The 15,731-nt window shown below is 40.9% G+C and overlaps 1 protein-coding gene across 9 annotated transcripts in view; it reads right to left on the bottom strand.

The window, feature by feature from the left end:
• Positions 1 to 2,535: 2,535 nt before the first annotated feature.
• The window catches only part of LOC129724487 (transient receptor potential cation channel subfamily A member 1), a 55,180-nt gene continuing 41,984 nt past the window's right edge, over positions 2,536 to 15,731 (bottom strand). For 6 of the 9 annotated variants that reach the window (XM_055679431.1, XM_055679430.1, XM_055679428.1 and 3 more), the window contains 9 exons: positions 15,411 to 15,725; positions 15,239 to 15,349; positions 5,172 to 5,360; positions 4,649 to 5,071; positions 4,461 to 4,586; positions 3,874 to 4,036; positions 3,525 to 3,803; positions 3,339 to 3,469; positions 2,538 to 3,173 (listed from right to left, as the gene is read on the bottom strand). In XM_055679431.1, coding sequence (XP_055535406.1) covers positions 3,000 to 3,173; positions 3,339 to 3,469; positions 3,525 to 3,803; positions 3,874 to 4,036; positions 4,461 to 4,586; positions 4,649 to 5,071; positions 5,172 to 5,360; positions 15,239 to 15,349; positions 15,411 to 15,725 — 1,911 coding nt within the window. In that variant the 3' untranslated portion in view covers positions 2,538 to 2,999. Of the gene's footprint in view, positions 3,174 to 3,338; positions 3,470 to 3,524; positions 3,804 to 3,873; positions 4,037 to 4,460; positions 4,587 to 4,648; positions 5,072 to 5,171; positions 5,361 to 6,042; positions 6,151 to 15,238; positions 15,350 to 15,410; positions 15,726 to 15,731 lie in introns of all 9 variants that reach the window. The other 3 variants (XM_055679425.1, XM_055679424.1, XM_055679432.1) reach the window with 3 other exon arrangements.

Here is a 15,731-nt window from a genome sequence, read left to right as displayed (position 1 = left end):
ACTTTGTGCAATGTTTTAGTGTCTTTTTAGTATACATCCTGCAAAATAATCAGTCTTTAAAAAAATGCTACGTCGATTTTACTAAAAAAAACCCTTGTCACAGCTTGTCACAAAATGATGATATCCCCCCTCCCCCCACAAATGCTACGTCACTTGAGTAAGGTCCCTTACTAGCAACAGGCCGCACCAGTAAGCGAAGGCAGCGTGGATCAGCAGCAAACAACAGCGGCGGTGGTGGTGGTTGGCTGCAGTTCCTACCTCTTTCAGTTCGGCTTCCCTTCGATCTGAAATGGACCCCACCAGCGGTAATCCGATTTAAATATCGTTGGGTGAATACAAAACCCGAACCTGAAAGAGACTCGCACCGCCAGGTTGTTTGAGGGGCCACCATCATCCAGCGTATGTATATATAAGGTGTGTGCACATAACGTGTGTGAATATCTATAGCGTGTGTCACTAGCCATATAAGGTGTGTGGCTAGCGTGCGTGGCTTGCTATATAGCGTGCGTGACTAGCTGTATAGCGTGTGTGTATGTTCATAGCGTGTATGCATGTCTGTAGCGTGTGCGTGGCTTGCTACATAGCGTGTGTGGCTAGTAGTATAGCAATCAAAATTTTCACTTATGATTACAAATAAATCACCTCATGTTGAATTTAATTATCACTGTAGATCATTCAGAACTAAATAAAAAATTTGCCATGTTCAAAAAAATAAATCAATTGATTGTCAATGGCATTGACAAACACAATTAACCTTTCAAGACTTCATTTAAGTCTCAAAGTTTATCTGAAGAATTTTTGTGCTGGTGAGCCTGAATCACATAATTTTTCGCTCAAGTCTTACTATTTGCAGCAATCAGTTGTAAAATTACCTACGCTATCGTAAAATGCAGAAAATTGTTATGCTACAGATGGGGAATGCACTATTTGCCCTCGTCTATAGCCTCTTCGTAGCCACTGCCTAAATTGAGATATCTTGATACAAAGAACAGCTTCAAAACAATTCAATTTCATTCTTGTTTTGAATACGGCAGCAAGTGAAACCGCATGGCTGCACATAGCTTCTGATGTTGTTCATTGTCGCTACCGGTGCCGGCTATAGAGGTGAACGTCATCTGGGGCAGAGAGACCATTAAATTAATTAACCCCAATTGAGTGTATTCCCAAACCTATTCCAAGAAATACATTGACATAAGACAGGCTGTCGTATTCTACGTTAACTCTGCGGTCGTGTCATATAAACAACCTCTTCAACTTTTCACAAAGAAGAGTTGAAAAACGTTTTTCTCTGTGGTGATTCAACAATAAAATAGCAGCAAAAGAATAATAATTTCAAAATTAACCCAAAACCAGCGTAACGAAAGAATGAAAAGAATCCCATCAAAATCCAGAGGGCTGAGGAACGAGCAAAGCAAACGTTTTTATAGTTAAAAAAACGAATGAAATATAATTATGTATAATATAATTATTAATTATTTGAATGATTGAAAACACGCCAGCAAAGGAACACAATAGATGCAAAAATCCACTTTGAACAGACTTTGATTTCTAAAATACAGCCATACCTCGATATAATTCAACTTTTTTTTCGTTACGTTATATCGAAGCACGAAAAAAATTTCATTGATGCAAAATTCTTTATGGTTACTCAAAGGTGCGTAATAACTTATTTCCCTTCACCTATCAGTATATATAAACCTGTCTTATGCCCCTTTAAGACAATTTTCGTAGACAAACATAATCAGTCATGCAACATTGAAAAAAAGGTCAATTTTACCTTATTTTACGGGACTTATTGGTTTCAGAACTTACTAAAAACATTAATTCGGAACATTATACACCCAACAATTAATTGTTGTGCTTTAATTTTAAAATTATATTTGAAAAAATACGTTATATCGAGGTATGACTGTAGTTGTAAACCGCTCGAAGAAACCAAATAAGAGACAAAAATAAAAAGGATTCGATATGGCAGAAAACTTCGGTAGAAGCTGAAAAGATAAAATCTTTTTGGCAAGAAATGAAAGAACAGAAATACGCTCAAAGAACACAAATATGAGCGTTTTCACTTTGTTGCGTAAATTGCTATTTTCAACAATTTCGGACATCAGAAATGAGTTCACCACCCCAAAATTTAATAATATATAATTTCCAGTCATTTAATAAAGACCTTTACCGACTTTTGTTCAGAGACCTGCCAATGTGCAGTGGTACAACGACGATGTCATCATTTTGGATTCCAAATAGTCGAATCTTACTAATACCTCGGTATTGAGGCTGATTGAAGAATGCTAGTCGAGTATGAAAAATAGAGTCACCTTGTTACAAAATTCCAGTAGACTCGATTCGATCATGTATTTCAAATGAAACGAGTTGTTCGCCGAAACTTCTGTAATACGGCCCATAAACCGAAGAATGATGAAACTGTGTTTTTTATGTTTAACCTTTATTCTTACTGAAAAGATTCATTTACGAAATGGAAAAAGGTTATAAGGAAAACACACGCTTTCGCGAACAGCATTTTACATAAAAAATATATGTATATGTGTAAAAATTCTTACTACATAAGTGGATTCATTCTATATTGAAAGAAGTTAGTAAATTCTTGTTTACGAATGTTTGCGTTTGTTGAAAACTTAACTAGGTATTAAGCACATTTATTTCACACAATTTGATTTATCAGAAAAGACATCGTATGTAACTCACAGAAATAGTGCACAATGAGATTTTTAAGGAAACACACAACATAAAATTCATTTTTTTGCCTCACTAACTTCTTCTCAAATTGTCATCTAATTACTGCTCCTTCTAAAGTATCACTAAGAATAAATTATTTGATCAGTGGGTGAGATACAACTAGGGAGTCTCAATAGGTGTAAATTTTTTTTGCATATTTTTGGTATTGGATAGGCTGTTTCGAATGAAAACGACTGATCGGTACCTCAATATAAACTATCTTAAAAATTTCATTTCGTTGCACGCTCGCTTGTACTGCAGCTCTATTTTCCAATAGATTTATTGAAACTTAACGCAGCATGCAGTTTTTTCCGAATCCTTGGTGAAGACCAACGCAACGTCCCACCTCGGTTGCTACCGAGTGCAGCCAGACTTCGAAGATCGTTCGTGGTTACACCTTCGTCCATATCATCCGCTTCGGTTTTAATTTCCATTTTCTGAGCGCACAAAAAAAAAAACGGAAAACATGTAAAAATTAATTACGAATTAACACTGAAATATTATTTTTTCCAAAATCATCAGGAATGGAATTTCGTCAGTAAAAGAACTTGCGTCTCCATCAGAATATATGAATACGGTAAAGCATGGTTTTTCACCCATACCTGTACTATCAGTCGGAGCAGTTGATGCTGAACGTCCAAAGCACTGCTGATTTCACGTAGTTTTCGTTTATGCTTTTCCAATTCTGTCACCATATAATCCTCAGAGTTGTCCAGCACGAAATCAATACCACCTGGACATAATACACGGAGTGAGAACGGAGCTTTCTACTGCTAAATAAATCATACCTTTGCCATCGTCGGTGAACGGATTGCAGAACCATTTTCTTAGAATTGAATCTAGAAATCCCAACTTGCACTTTTTCTCGTTCGGATATTCTATCAGTTCCATTTTGTCAACCATTTCAAGCCACATACGAGGCAGCTTTCGTTCCAGTTCGCTATGCAGCACGACCTGCATGGCCAATCTCTTCAGCTGGGCATTCCTGCGAACCGACTCGATATCACCGACCGCCAAACCGATCAACAGATTCATCAGCAAAATTGGCATCAGTATCATGAAGAGAGCTAAGGTTTCAATTAAGTGTAAACACAGATTAATTTCCTCACAAAAGACTGTCATCGGTATGGTCCTTACAGAGAATTACGAAAGAGGGAATAGGAAACGGTAGTTCCGAGTTATAGAAGGGCTGCACGTACGTTCCAATAAAATCTATTTCGCCCAGCATCATCGAGAAGGTCCGAACCAAAGACATCGGAATGGTCGAGAACGACAAATGGTTTGCCTGTGGGTTGATGATCTGTAGGATGAGATACATGTTTAGGAGCAACATTCTGTACTTTTGCTGTTTGCTAGCTTGTAAATAAAACCTAATAACAATCGAAACGATGGACTGAACATTCCATCCACTGATAGACTCGGAGCGTTTGAATTATAAAAAAAAACTTATTTGGTGCCAGAGAAAGTGTGATAATTGAAGTGACGGACTATCCTCGTATATTCTTCGTTCTATATCTTTCATAGATTTCTCGACTACTTTGTGATAAGGTCGTATGTCTAAAAGTCAACAAAACGAGTGAGAGTTATATTCTTTGTACTTCTTAAGCACAAATCATCTCTCACTCGTTTTGTTTACGTTTAGACATACGACCTTATCACAAAGTAGCTGAGATTTCAAAGATTCTGTGGAGAAATTCTGGCTCTGAGCTCTTAAAGTTTCTTACCGTTGTGGCCTTTGATAGTAGAATGAAAAATGCGAGCCCAAATGCGATGATCAGTATCGAAAATACAGCCAGCACTTTGATGAGCGTCTGTAGAATTTCCAAAAACATTACTACATAGATGCCAATCTGGAAAATAAGAATTAATATTTTTTAAAGTTTATCATATTCTTCAATTTTAGTTTTTCTACCTGATCGAATCGTTGCAGAAACAGCAGCAAATTGAACCACGATAAAAACACTGTCACTGAAGCCGCAGAATAGTTGGCACTGTAGCAGCGGCCGTCAGTGAAAATCGGCCACACCGTGACGACAGCGGAAAAGTACAGAATCCACGAGATCAGATTGATAGGTTCGATGAGATAGTGCCACTTTTGCTGGTACACCTGGATTACTTCCCGGATGGAATTGCAGAAGATGTACACGATTATTGCCACTCCGGACACCATGTTAATAGTTGAGATAACCATTTCTTCTTCGATGGTGATTTGTGTATTATTCTGGGTGTAATTTGGAACGACATTTAGCGGTCTTGGCCGAGACGCAAGTGCCGCCAAAACGGGTGATTCGAACCCTGCCGCGATCGAGTTGGTTGTTGTTTCAGTTGTGCTCTCCTGTAAAAAGAAATTAACCGTTCAAAGTAAGAATTAGTTATTATTATTGTCGATCTTTGTCTTGAAGTTACAATAATTTATGAAAAGATTTTCTACTTACATTAGTCGGGACTGCTCCATTGCTCCGCATTAGTTGCCAAGCAAACAGCGTTACGAAAAACAGGAATACACAGTAGAATAAGAGATTCGCAAGATGAAAGTATTTGCCGTACGAGTTCCACTTCATTTGCAAGTATTTCTGGCTCAACGGATGTGCAAGCAATTCGACACGACCGTGGGTTACCATCGCCTTCGGAGAGAAACAGAACAAATCAATGAATCTATCTATTTATTCCTACTATTTTTAACATTTAATATCAAAGAACAGTATTATCACAGCAAAGCATTGGGACATCTAAAATAAATACACGTTACAGTAAAGTCTTACTGATTCACAGGTGCATGAGGACGGCTGGACAAATAGCAATAATGTCGGGCGTGTGAATAGTAAGGATTTTGTTCAGTAGAAACATTGAAAAACTTCATACCAAGTATTCGTTGTAAAGAAGCGTTTTTCTACGTTTTTCTTGCGTCAAATTGCACTCCATAATTGTCATCTAAAACTTTGATTAACGTTTTTCAAGCATTAAATAGCATTAAGTTTTAGTAACAACTTCTTAATTAATTGGGACCTTCTTTAATCGATACTACATGTGATTTTTTTTTTGTAGAAGACTGAACCACTGCGACCATTTTTTGATCTATTGTGGTGTGCTTCAACTTACTCTATTTAAGTGCGTACGAGCAGGTACATCACTATTTGGCGAGTTGATGTCCTTGCTATATTGCACATTTAACCCAATTGGGCAACGCACTTCGTATGAAGTTTATTACCTCACCATGTGATTTACTAATACACTTGACATACATACATTATTACATTGTCTTACATTTACTAAAAATCTACAACACAAAATACATGTATAACTCACATTTACTACATGCAACGGTGGCTGGCGCCATTCAGGATCGTTCAGAGCTTGCCGCATTTTTTCCACTTGCTCCTGGGATTTTTGGTAAATATGAAAGGAATATTTGATCTGCAATCGGGGATTTGAAAATGTGTAGGAAAAACGGAACGAGACATAAGTTAACCTGTGAGAAGTTCTGTTACTGTATAAGGAGGGCCATGTTTTCATGTGCGTGTTCGCTTTTGTGAAGACGTATTAAAATAGTATCTTCAGCATTGAAAAACTGTATTCTAGTCTACGATCTAATCAATATCATACAAAAGTATCGGAAATTGATATTCTTATATTTTCGTTCATATCAATTCGACGCCTCTTTATTTATCTTACTTATATTTACTCATTATATAAAACTAGAGCCAAAGTGGCTCGTGTTGCTCTGGTTTTTTGAAACAGACGTCTCTACCAAACCGGGATTTGAGCAGCTTTGAATCGCTTTTTTGCACGAATGATAGGGTCGTGAACAAGGATAAAGATGGATATTTTATTCGATGTTTAATAAAAAATAGAAGTAAAAATTTATGAGAGGTTTGAAAAATATGAGCAGCTTGCTAGGGGAACTGCACCATTATTCATCTCATTAAACCGATATTCACGCAGAATGCACGGATTAAACACCAAATTTTCACGAAATCATTGAACAAATAAACTAAACATGCTTACGTGCTCTTATGGACTCGTTCAGCATTGTATATTTAGTAAAATTAGCTAGATTTATTCTGAATCTTGTAAAACAACCCATTTTTCACAACGCTTCCATATCCATCTCAAAACTTGAATCACTGCTCAATTATTCATCTCACGACGCCCCCATATTCATCACACTGTAATCATGAATGAACCACATTATCATGAATGAACGTAGCCGCAGCCCGTCGTAGTAGGTTACCTAGATATCCGCTGTAGTTGTTTACGTGCAAAATTGGTAACCTAGGTAACCACTACAGTGCTGTAGATTTATGCCAATTATGTCGGAATAATTTAATATTTTCAGTATGATTTTTTCGTGTTAACAGAAACTGATTTGGCAACTTTTGGCTTTCTTCAACGTAGAGAAAACGGATGAAAATACATACAGTTGAAATTTAGGAATTGTAGAAATTCATCTCATATATTTCTACTAATTCAAGCTTGTTTTAGAAAATTTGAGGTGAACATTTCAAAGATTAAAGTATTTTTAGTATAGTGAGTGATTTTGTTTAGTGATTAAAATTAAAAGTGGCCCGCTAGTGATAAAAAACTTTGGCTGGCTGCTGAACGAGTCCCGTTGTAGCCGCATAGAACAATGCGCAGATTTTGTTTTCTGAGGTAGGTGATTGAATTAAATGAGTTTTCGCGTGCAGATGCCCGACTATAATATCAAATTTAGTGCTTTTAAGTGAGTTTTTGAGGATTATACTTTATGAGAAATCTCAAGTGAACTAAGAAGAATCCATTTCATGGATTAGCAGATTGGTTTAAGAAGAAAATATGCGTTTTTTCTGTTTTCAATTGTGTTTTCATGTTGTATGGGATGAATATACGGGCTGAGATGAATAATGGAGCAGTTCCCCTATTTATTTAAGCAAAACTCAGCGTCTGGATTCCAGAATACAATCGGCTAGAGCAATGTCTCTCTCGAAATCTAGTAGCCGAATGTATGCCGTACTAATGGTTCTGACATTTTTGAATGGAAACCAAAACAGGAGCAGAATCAGGAGTTACGGTCAAGCGATGAGCGAACCTAAAACGTTCAAGGTCGATGGAAATTTCGGTCTCTGGGCTGACAAAAAAGTGGGAAGCGTGTACTGTTGAAAATCTCTGGAAAATAACCAAATGCCGGAGATCTGATTGGATGTTGTCATTTGTTATACGTACAAAGAGGACTATCAATTGTACTGCTGTGATATAACATTATGACGTACATCCATTTGATCAGTTTTTCAATACGGCCCGAAAATGAACGGGTTACTTGTCACTTTTGTATTGAAATGGTGTATACTTCTTTTTGTTTTCTTGATTTTATGCAACGTACGAATAAGTAACAACTAAAAGAAAGATACCAAAAGATGGGTCTTCGAATAACGAACAAATTGGCATAAGAACCCCATATTTGAAAAAATGGCGCTTACGTCAGTCTGCGAGATAACGGCAGTTTAGCAATTATCGAGGCATTACGTTACTAACAGGGTGTTCAATAAGTTCGAATAAAACTTTTCTTCGTTGTGTAAGCACGCACCATGTGCATTTTGTGTATTGGTATTGATGTCAGCTATTAGATATCTGATTGCTATATATCTGAGCTAGATTGATGTTAGCTATTATTGATATCAGCAGCTGGTATTGATGTCAGTAGTTTAGCTCTCACGATTAGGGAAAAAATGTAACGAGTGATGACAGTTTTTTGATAACATCTGAGAGCGTCCCTCTATGACAGTGTTGGTATTGGCAAAATAAAGACAGCGAACAGATTAAATTTATTGCGACTATAACGTTGCCGTCTAGTTCTCCATACACAAATGTTTTCTTTCTTTGCTGTTCACCTTAAGAGCTATTCCCATTGCCGGGCTGGATCCGGGCCGTGTCCGTGTCCTCTCCGTGACTTTTCATGCATTCACACTGCGCCGTGTTTAACCCGTGCCTGCGCCACGCTCTGGCTGAGAAATGTTGATGTGTGTATGTGAAAGAACGTCTTCCTCTTTTTTTTCATACCGCAGCTCACTCCGCGCGAAATATGTCACTACAACATACACGCACCTACCCGCGTGCCATCCGTGCACTCTCCGGCCAACACAAAGGCTGGATCCGGGCCGTGTCTGTGTCCTCTCCGGGACTTTTCATGCATTCACACTGCGCCGTGCTTGAACCGTGCCTGCGTCGCACTCTGGCTGAGAAATGTTGATGTGTGTATGTGAAAAAACGTCTTCCACTTTTTTTCATACCGCAGCTCACTCCGCGCGAAATATGTCACTACAACATACACGCATCTACCCGAGTGCCTCCCGTGCACTCTCCGGCCAACACAAAGTATCGTCGCACGGCGACAGCACGACGGAAACTCAGCGCTGCCCCGGTCTGGGCACGGCACGTTGGTGTGAATGCGTTCGTAAGAACGCATGCAATCAATCTCAAAGAAGCACGGACGACACACGTAACAGCCACGGCCCGGACCCGGCCCGGTCCAGGCACGGAAGCAGTGGGAATAGCCCTTTATTCCCATGTCGACGATAGCATGTATGGTTGCATATAACATTCGGTATGCGATACACACATCCTTAAGTGCACAGCCGCTCTAGTGCCGGGTTTGCTTTTCTTTGCACGAAGTCAGTCGGTGAGTTGCCGAGCAGTCCTTACGCTTTTTCTTCGCACAGCTTTTTTAACAGTCGTCACCCGAAGTCCATCATAGGCAAATAAAAAAAGAAAGGGAAAATGTCTCCGGTGGATTCGGGCTGTTAGTGGAACGCGCTGTACGTGTAGTGCGGACACGAGAAGGTCTGTATAAAAAACAGCTTTTTCTCTTTTCTACATTCGCAATCCCGAAGACATCCTCCAAATAATGCCGAATCGACACACGGAGTACATTTTTCGTTTTCTTTTGTGATGCTCTGTAGCCAATACGTTCTCAAGGTGACTATCGGACTGCCAGCGTTAACGACACATTGCAACAGCAAACACATCCTTAGAAGACAGTAAAAAAAAGACTGTACCATTGGCATCCCTGCTCACGACGCGACGTCGTTGTAAAGTTATTTGCGAGAAGTGAACGAGCCGGCGATTGAATTAAAAGCCTACAGGGTGAAGCGGAATTTTATCTATATCACCATCTTGGCTTGGCCAAGGACCGTACGAGATCCGGGTGGCCGCGTTCAGCAAGGACGCTAGCAGTCAACAAGGTGTTGAGGGGGCAGGTTCGTCGAAAAAAGAACCGGTCGATCCGAAACACGACTGGTGACCTGGATTTGTCGATCGGGACTGTGTACACCATCATGATGAAGGACCTAGGATACAAACCGCACAAGAAACGCAAGGTTCACGGGGCAGCAAGGGTTACAACGAAGAATACCCTGGACAGAGTCAATCTGATATTTTTACGCAGGTCAGAGTTTGTGTTTTCTGATGAGAAACTCTTTGTCTTGCAACAACGGCATAATGTCCAAAATGATCACATTCCCCTGTCCCACACAGACATCCCGCGGTTCCAAACGTCGCGTTGGTGAAGGTTTTCGGCCGTATCCAGGTGTGGGAAGCTCCCACTAGTGTTTTTCGAGAAAAACGTGAAAATCATCGCGTACTACAAGACCGAGCTTCTGTAGAAGGTTGTGGCTCCGACACTTCGGGACTTCTACGGGAAGCATCATTGCGTCTATCATCAAGACGACGTCTCGGCCCACACGACGAATATCGTCCAAGCATGGTGTCGGAAGAATTTGACTTTTTTCATAAAAATTTGTCGCCGCTCAGCTCCCCGAACCTTATACCGCTGAACTTTTATGTATAATCGTACATGCTGGGCAAGCAGAGCGAACATAAAGTGAACACTATGAACCAGTTTACTTACTCACTTAAATGACCGTATGTCCTAAAACATGGCCTGCATAATGTAGCTCCGCCAATTTACACGGTCCATGGCTGCCTGCCTCTAATTCCGTGGGCACCCGATGCTCCGCAGATCGTTTTTCATCTAGTCCACCCATCTTGCTCTCTGCGCCTCTCGTCCTCTTGTTCCCACAGGATTTGAAGCGAACACCAATGTTGCAGGGTCGCTATCCGTCATTCTAGCTACATGCCATGCCCAGCTTTAGCCACTTTTTGAATACTGGATTCGCCGAAGAGACGTGCAAGTTTGTTGATCATCCTACGCCTCTAGATTCCGTTCTCCTGCACACCGCCAAAAAAGGTTCTAAGCACCCGCCCGACGTTCTAAAATTCCGAGCGCTTGCAAGTCCTTCTCGAGCATTGTCCGCGTCTCATGCATATAGAGAATGACCGTCTTATTTGCGTTTTGTAAAGAATACACTTGGTGTGGAGACCGTAGTTTTTATGCGACCGTAGTTTTTTATGGAGCCCACAGTAGACACGACTTCCTCCGATAATACGCCTCCGAGGTATCGTCGACTACCTCGAAATCATCCCAGTCGATCGTTACCGTATTGTCTGGTCGTGTCCTATCGTGCTCGGACCTGCCCACAAGCATATACTTTATTTTATACGTGTTAATCTTTAATCCGATTTTACCTGCTTCACGTTTCAGTCGGGTTTACTGGTCCACGTCATCCGCAAAGCAGATAAATTGACCTGATCTATTGAAAATCGTGCATCGCACGTTAAACCCTGCCTGCCTCATAACACCCTCCAGCGCGACGTTCAACATTAGGTTGTTAATACGATACGACGTTAAATCAAGGTTGTTAATACGATAGAATATCGTCGATAGTCGTCATCGCCGTTACCGATAACGTATGGTATCGTTATTGACGATGACGATAGCGCCTTCAAACATTAACGTTATCGGCGATGACGATAGTCACTAGACGTTATCAGCTCTACTTAACAGCTAACGCCTTATGCCAATTTTGTCTGCTGTGGTAGCGAGTGGTGTAGGTACTGACTTGATCAAAAAGCAGGCACGGGGTGGAGAAGCGTTTTTTCACTTCGGAGGGTTGGAGACGAAGCATCACTAGGCAACAGAAAGAAACTTTTCCTTATTTGTTTATGTTTCGCTTCTCACCAGGCAAAAATGTTTGAGTTTTGATTGTTTTAACTTTGGAGGCGCTTTTTGCAACACAAATATGAATAGCGAGGTATGTGGCATTGCCATATTTGCATTTAAAATGCATCTAAATTATATATTTAATGATACAAAAATTACTCTTGCAGTGGTTGTTGAAAAACAAACGTTATTGTTTCGATACCGTCCAGCAGCTATCGTCTTTGACAATGACGATAATGTCTGAAGACGTTAGCGTCATCGTCGATAACGATAATAGACGGTATCGTTATCGGCGTTTTCGATAGGTCATCGATTAACAACCTTGATGGATGTTTCAGTGAACACCATCTCAGACTAATTGACTTTGCCACCTCCAAGTACGTAGCACCTTCTTCCAATGTAATTGAACAAAAACACAAATCGACCACGTTTTGATAGACCAGTACCTAGTGATGACTAAGATACGCCAAAAACTAGCCATTGCAAATAGCACATGATACCATCGCCCACCACGGTATAATCTCGCTCGGCTGAAGCAAGACGACGTCACAACACAGTACGCATCATGGCTCGAAGCTCCGCTGCCAGAAAAGAATGAGCCTGAAGAAGCCTCTCTAGATGGAACTGGAATACCGTTAGCTATCAGCAGTGCTGCGGAGGAAGTCCTGGAATCCGTGCTACCGAATCGACGTAACGAGTGGTTTGACGAAGAATGCCGGCAGATATTCGACGATAAGGACACTTGAGCAACAATACTGAAGCCACCCGTCAGAATGTGGAGCGATATAAACTGAATTGAAGGCAGCAAGTCCAACTCTTCAAGGAAAAAAAGCACCACCAGGAAGAGGAGGAATGCGAAGAGCTCGAGCAGCTGCACATCACACACGAAACACGAAAATTCTACCAAAAACTCAACGCATCCCGCAGAGGCTTTGTCTCACGAGCCGCTGGAGGAATTTTGACGAGTGATCGTGGGGTGATCGAAATGTGGAAGCAGCACTACGTTAAACACCTGAGCGGCGTACAAGCAGGAGACCACAACAGGAGAGGAGGAGACGTGCTCGTTGCAAAGAACCACGGAAATGTGTCACCCCCAACAATAAATGAAATTAAGGGTGCGATTTGGCAGCTCAAGAACAACAAATCTGTCGGAAAGGACGGCCCCGACAAATTGGCCAGCTCGCTGCACCAGCTGATCGTCGTCACCTGGGAAACAAAACAGCTACAGGAGGAGTGGAAATAAGGGCTTATCTGTCCCATCTACAAGAAGGGCGATAATTAAGACTGCGAGAACTAAAAATCCTTGACGAAAACGGCTTTCCGGGGATGCTGACAAAATTTATTAAGGCTACGATGGAAAAAGTGAGATGTTGTGTGAGGATTTCGGATGGAACGTCGAACTTCTTCGAGTCCCACAGGGGGCTTCGACAAGGTTATGGTCTTTCCTGCCTAATGTTTAACGTCGCGCTGGAGGGTGTTATGAGGCAGGCAGGGTTTAACGTGCGGGGCACGATTTTCAATAGATCAGGTCAATTTATCTGCTTTGCGGATGACGTGGACCAGTAAACCCGACTGAAACGTGAAGCAGGTAAAATCGGGTTAAAGATTAACACGTATAAAATAAAGTATATGCTTGTGGGCAGGTCCGAGCACGATAGGACACGACCAGGCAATACGGTAACGATCGACTGGGATGATTTCGAGGTAGTCGACGATACCTCGGAGGCGTATTATCGGAGGAAGTCGTGTCTACTGTGGGCTCCATAAAAAACTACGGTCGCATAAAAAACTACGGTCTCCACACCAAGTGTATTCTCGCTACCACAGCAGACAAAATTGGCATAAGGCGTTAGCTGTTAAGTAGAGCTGATAACGTCTAGTGACTATCGTCATCGCCGATAACGTTAATGTTTGAAGGCGCTATCGTCATCGTTAATAACGATACCATACGTTATCGGTAACGGCGATGACGACTATCGACGATATTCTATCGTATTAACAACCTTGATTCTGTTCCACACTTGACAAGATCTAATCTGCCTATTGCTTCCAGCATTTCCTCGTTACCGCCTACCATATCTCATCCGACATCTGTTACGACCGAGCTAAGACGACCTTTGGTCAATGTACGAAACGAACGAAAGTTACGCATCTTTTACCAAAATGTTCGAGGACTCCAGAAAAAAATCGACACTTTCTTTCTTGCTGCTTCCGACTCTGAGTACGATGTTATCGTTCTTACTAAAATATGGCTGGACGATTGCATTTTTTCGAACGGATCGCAGCAGAGTGAATAGTCGAGAATCGCGTGGTGATGGAGTCTTGATTGCCGTTTCCTCCTGGCACTGCTGCTTCTTAGACCCAGCACCGATTAGGAACACGCTAGAGCAACTGTGGGTAAAAATCCAACTAAATAGGTCATCCGTAAGCATTGGAGTGTTGTATCTGCCCCCCCTGATCGTCGAAATGATCTTGATGTTTGTAACACTTGGGTTACAATTTTGTGTTGTGTTATTCGCCACAAAAATTGGCTCGATTCAATCTGAAGGGAGTTTCCTTTATGGTCCCGAAGTCCGTCCCTGGAGTTAGGTGGACTCGGTGAGTGATGGTCATGCTTGTCATTCTCCTCAGTATGTGATCGCCGTTAACGTTAATGTTTGAAAGCGCTATCGTCATCGTCAATAACGATACCATACGTTATCGGTAACGGCGATGACGCTTATCGACGATATTCTATCGTATTAACAAACTTGGTAAAAAATTATAATCTTTCTTTTTTCCAGTTTGAGCTCTGGTGCATTGTTTTAATTTTTTTTGTCGATCAGTGTTAATTATCGTACTTATGAAATCCTCTTCAATCCACTTACGCTTCTGTTTAGAAAAAGTTGCTTGCGTCAATAAATTCTGGTGATTCAGAGATCCCAGATGTTTTAGAAAATGATTGCAATTGCTCGAAAAACTAAAAAAAAAACTGCGAAAAATATGAAAAAAATCTATCCGTGGTTCGAAAAAAAATGCGCAAACCTCAAACTCAAACTACTCAAACAAAAATCTGCCGAAACTATGACAAACTATAAATATCTGCAAACTAATGAAAACCTGCATTTTGCCGATAAATTTGCACTAATGATATCTCTGTTCTGATACTTTTTTACCAGAGATTGAAAAAAAACGGATCTTCAAGTGAACGGTTAGAGATGGACAATTCACTTTTAATCCATAGATAAAAGATCCGGACGGGAAATTTATTCTTCAGTATTCGAATGTATCATTACCGAATCCTTGTTATTATCATATTCGTGATTCGAGAAAGCCTGTGATTGAACAGAGATAAGCCGAAGGCAGCAATTGTTTAACAGTTAAGGAACTTTGTACCTAAAATACGACAAATAGAACAGACGAGAAGCAATGCTGCACCATGCATTCTATAGAAATAACTAGACATGCAGCTTAGTCAGTGACTGAACTTACGTTCAGTGCTGGCAGGGGTATTGGTTTTACGATTTGAACCGCTTCCCCCGTACGGGAGTCCATTTGGGCGTACAGAGCCGGACATTGAAGACAGGTAAAAGAATATTTGATCTAGACGAATAGAAGATTATTTCGCAATCCGGTTAAAAAAACAGTTTCGCCAAAAACTTACATAAAAACTTTTGGAATCTTTCTTGCAGTTCGCTTTCGTGATGCAATTATCCTGGACAGCTTCGAACACTCGTGGCATTGAAGCGATTAGTGCCAAAGTTACGCACGGATGTTTGGCTGACTTTAGGGCCATAACCTCGGCAGCACGTTCCTCGTGAGTAGCCATCGCCAAGGCCGTTTCGGGATATTTGTAATAGATGGCGTAATCTATTGCACTCATGTCCATAAAATTATGCAAAAGTTTACATCCTAGGGTGAGCAGAAGAACAACAGCGTTAGGTTTGTTCTCCATTGTGGCTAAGTGTAGAGCGGTGTTCTGCAA

This window comes from Wyeomyia smithii, chromosome 2, assembly GCF_029784165.1.
Source record: "Wyeomyia smithii strain HCP4-BCI-WySm-NY-G18 chromosome 2, ASM2978416v1, whole genome shotgun sequence".
Classification (NCBI taxonomy): Eukaryota; Metazoa; Arthropoda; class Insecta; order Diptera; family Culicidae; genus Wyeomyia; species Wyeomyia smithii.
The sequence above is the reverse complement of the archived record's forward strand: the minus strand, read 5'-3'. Positions and strand labels throughout refer to the sequence as shown.